The sequence below is a fragment of the Fukomys damarensis genome, unplaced genomic scaffold, assembly GCF_012274545.1.
Source record: "Fukomys damarensis isolate Sample0158 unplaced genomic scaffold, DMR_v1.0_HiC HiC_scaffold_38, whole genome shotgun sequence".
NCBI classification, from domain to species: Eukaryota; Metazoa; Chordata; class Mammalia; order Rodentia; family Bathyergidae; genus Fukomys; species Fukomys damarensis.
In genome coordinates, this window is record NW_022900950.1 from 42511307 (window position 1) to 42516061 (window position 4755).

The window sequence follows — 4755 nt, forward strand, 5'->3', positions numbered from 1 at the left end:
CACATATATTTTGTACAGGAATCAAACTTAGAACCTTGCAATTGCAAGGCAGGTGCCACTGAGCTAAATCCCCAGCCTTCAGATATATTTTGAGGTATAGCATTCAAAATGCTGGAAAAGGAATGCATTTGATACCTACACCCACCATTCAGCTTAAGAATTTAAGTATTGCCAAGGTGGTTCAAGCCCCATATGTGTCTTAATTCATGACAACTCCCCACCACCCCCAGAGTCCTTCGCAGCAGCCTCCTTAAGATGATTCCCAATTCCAGCCGCTGAACTCAGCAGCAACTCCCAAGCCTGCCACTGAGATCAGGCACACGGCCCTTAGCTCATGAGGCATTCAGGTTTTTTAGGTGACCAAGCTTTTGAGCATCTCCATCTTGGGCAAAGTAGCTCAGGTAAGGGAGCCGAGATACATGCAGATAATACAGAAGCCAGCGCTGCCTTTGCACATCTTTTGCAGGCCTATGTGTTCCTTGGTCCATTCTCCTCTCTGTCGTCCAGCCTCTTGGCTCAGCTCAGACATCATCCGCCTCTAGGAAGTTGCCCCTCTGTAACTCTCACCCCTACCCTTGGCTGCTCTTCTTTTGACTCTCTACACATCCTCTGTCATCACTTTCACAGTTATCTGTCACTGTGAGATAATTTCTTTGTCTTTTCCATAAGTTATTCGTGCTTTGAACGCAGGTGTCTTATTTATGTCGCCACCTCCAGAACCACACTGGCTGCCAGAAGAATGAAGTGAAGGGCACACTTTTACCCACTTTGAAATCTCAGAATGAGGCTCAGCAACATAATAGATATTTGGATCTGTTCAAATGTTCTTGTGTGGAAATAATGATCCATCAGATGAGATACTGTTTTCTCTCAAGAGAGTCAATTAACCTGAGAACCATATGCCCTTGCATTTTCTCCTTCATACTTTGTGCCTTACTGTACCCTCACCCCCACATCATTATGAGAAGAAAATAAAGAGAAAATGTTTTTCTTGCATCATTCTCCTCTGTCCCCATGCTCCCCTTACTTTCAATTCTCTGTCTGAGGTGACAGCACTGCTAACCACAAGCACATATACTTTTGCCCTTAAGATTCCTGCCCAGGGGCTGGTGACACAGCTCAGTGCTACAGCCTTCGCCTGGCACGAATGAAGCTCTGTGTTTCAACCCCAGTAACTCTAAAAAATGATTTATACCCAAACAGTCTCATGACAGTTATCATGTCATAAATAAAAACAAAAACATGCTCAAGTACACAACAGAGGGATAACTAAGGGAACCAAGCACGATACACCCACACAGTATCATATTAATTTTTTTAAAGTTTATGGACACATAGGAAAACCATCAGTTAAGAGAAAAAATAGGATACAAAATTATATAGTAAGTAGGACCCCAATTAGAAATAGATACATAAAAAGAAACTTGGTAAAAATTAGTGGATGGTGGTTTATACTTTTTGTTTGTTTGGTTGTTTGAACAGGGTCTATATAGCAAGGATGGCCTTGAACTCTTACCAATCCTCCTGCCTCTGCCTCCCTAGTGCTGGGATTACAGGTGTTTGCCACATACAGTGGTTATTTCTGAGTGGTGGAAATATAGTGATTCTGAGCTTTCTTAATTTTTGATGTTTATGATTCTGAATTTTCTATACAAAATTTTTTATAAAAAACTATAAAATTTTTAAAGTAAATTTAAAATTTAAGCACTGTCAAGTAAAAAAGTTCTTTGTGTTCCCAGAATGAGAAAAAAGAAATCATTCCTAGGAAGAGAACAAAGGGTGCAGAGTGAGGGCAGTCACCTTCCCTGGGGAGGGAAATTGTGGAAATGAGTGGTAACAACTCTATCCACTTCTCATCCTGTAAGCCCTCTTTAGCCACTTCTTGGTTCTTTCTATAGGGAATCAAGGACTATGAGGATGACACAAAATCTAAAGTAGAGCCCTAGGGGTAAACACTATCTTTTCATCATCTCCAGTTCGTTTTCCCCTAGTCTTTTTCTCTGAAATGCATACACAGCTTACTTCAAAGAACAGTTTTCAGTAAAGTGCAGAATTGCTGAAAATAAATACAGTGCTACTCAAAGTGTGATCTCGGTCTGACAACTTCACCAACTCTTAGGAGTTGGTTTGCATGCAAAAATCTCAAGCCCAGCCAGACCCAGAAAGCCAGAATTTCTGCGGGGAGGGACCAGGAGTCCACATTTTAACAAGCTTCCTAAGAGGGTTCTTTTGCATACTAATGCTGACAAGAACATCTATAATTTAGGCAATCTAGATTCTAATTACCTTCACTTTACCTGTTCAGGAAAAAGAAAGCAGGAAAGAATGTCAGAAGCTAGTAAGTAGTGATGTGCTAATGAATGTTTAACGATTGTGGGAAAGGGGAGCCCTGATTCTTAGCATTTCCACCTTGTAAATATGCCTCCAAAATTAAATAATTTTAATTACTCATGTGATGTCATGAACTTGGAGTTAGGGCTGCACTTAGGAGGATTTCAAGAGCTGGTGCTTGCCAGCTTCACACTTACCACATAAGACTCCTGTTGGAGGTGCTACAAAGACTCAGCTATTCGTATAATTCTCTCACTACCTGGGAATGGAAATCTTTGAGCTGCTTAAAGAACAAATAACATTGTCTTGTTAATGTATCTGAGTTGGGGAAGGGCAACGGCAAATTTACTTCCTAAATCCCAGAGAATGGTCAATATTGCATTTCTCACAAAGTTCTCAACTCACTGGAAATCAAATTGTGAAATATAAGCCCAGTTCAGTTTGTTTTGTTCTGTGACACTGAAAGTTTTTCATTATATTAAAAATTCAAAAGCAAGAAAACTTATGAGGGTTTGCAAATACCTTGCTGATACCAAGCTATCTGCCAAGGTGCTGTCTAAATCTGCTAAAGCAGAAACTGAAATGTCTCATGAAACTTCTCATCTGAAAAGATGATGAAGGATACCCTAGAAAAGACCTCCCACTTGTGTTTTCAAATGATATTTATTACCTCCTGCATGTCAATATCGCCATGCCTCCTCTAATAGAAAAAAATTCTCTTCCAATTCAGGTAAACGTCTTTACATCTTTAATATTTATTTTATAAATGAATGATATCGAACAGGTTCTCAATTTTCAATTGTGTACTATGACTTTTCTCAGCAACTTGAAGTATATGGCACAAATTAGGTCACACTCACATTATCACCATCACTTTCGGGACCTTCAACAGGCTTTTTTATCTCTGTAAGACTCTGTTTCAAATGAAATTATAGGAGAATCTACTTCAGAATTACTGCAAGATTTTAAAAGATAATGCAAGCAACATGCTTTCTAGTACATAACGGTCATTAGTATTAAGGGCAGTAGTTGGTACTTCTGAGCCAAGTTTTATTTTTCTCAACTTTTCTCCATTTATCAAACATGATGAAGTTCAAGTCAACTTTTTTCTTAATTGTAGTGTCATCTCATATACTTGAAGGTGGAGAAAAATCAACTTGTTCAACACATATTTTCTGTGGAATGTGAAAGAAAGGTGTACAAAGATAGACAATTCCATCTCAGAAAGAAGAAAAAGAACACACAGACTGCTGTGTACGAAGCAAATAAGCAGTAAGTAAAAAATACTGGATGCTAAATGAAATGGAATCCAATTTCAGTAAGTACAGTATATGTTCATCCTGTGACTCTCTCTAATACTTCAACACTCACTTTGTTTAGTACGTATATAAAAGGGAACTTACCCACTAAATTCTCTTTATCTGGCTTCTCGGGTGAAGACACTCCAGAATCCATTGCATTCTCAAGAAGGTTTTATACCTGGTAGATTTTCATGGGTTTCCGACCAAGCCTGGGCCACACACAGCAATCCAGATGGGCTTGGGAGAGGGGAACATAGGGAGGCTTGGCGGAGGGCGGGAAGTTCCTGCTGCTCAGCCAACACCCTGAGGAGCAGTCACCCTGGTGAAGGAAGTGTGGTAGTGTAAACAAAAGCATTTCTTTCAAGAGTTCACACTGTCTTTGATTACAGAGAAAATTCAAAAGACCTCATAAAATTGCTGCTTATAAAATATCACAATGTAATTTTCTGTACCATTTATATATTATAAAACATTTCTATGTATCTTGTATGATGTTTTCACCACAATCAAGTGTCTGCTATATAAAATAAATACTTCCATTCCTATCTTCTATAAAAGGAAATTTAATCTAATTGATTCATTACACACTAGTGAAAGATCCTTTAAAACTCCAATATAATCATGTCATTATCCTGTTTAAAATAATCCACAATAACCAATTATTAATATGGTACACTAAACTTTTTAGTGTTCTACAGGACCCTACACGTCTGCCCCTCCTTCCTTTTCCAGACTCATTTACATGACTCTCCTCTCATGCATTCTATCAGTCCTTCTAGCTCTTTATGAGTAGTCTTGCCACAGGGCCTTTGCACATGATATCTCATATATAAATATTTGGCTTATATCTCTTTCTTCCTTCAGATCAGCAATTGACAAACTACAGCTTACCAGCCAAATTTGGTCTACCACATGTTTCTGTTTGTTTTTGAAGTACACTGTTGTAGGACACAGACATGTCCCATTTGTTTCTCTAGCCATTTTTGCACTATACCCACAGAGTTGAAAAGTTGAGACAGGGACCACATGGAATATAGAATATTGAATATTGATTGTCCCTTCCTTAAGCTATAGATTTCAGTCAGGGGAGAAAGTCTGCCTGGTATTATCTCCCATTACATCC

General features: G+C 38.8%; 1 protein-coding gene across 1 annotated transcript in view; it reads right to left on the reverse strand.

Annotated features, from left to right (window-relative positions):
* Nucleotides 1-3923, reverse strand: part of Stoml3 (stomatin like 3) — a 21568-nt gene extending 17645 nt beyond the window's left edge. Inside the window, exon 1 of the mRNA XM_033759986.1 lies at nt 3735-3923. Within this exon, the coding sequence (XP_033615877.1) occupies nt 3735-3786 (52 nt within the window). The 5' untranslated portion in view covers nt 3787-3923. The remainder of the gene's footprint in view (nt 1-3734) is intronic.
* Nucleotides 3924-4755: the final 832 nt, after the last annotated feature.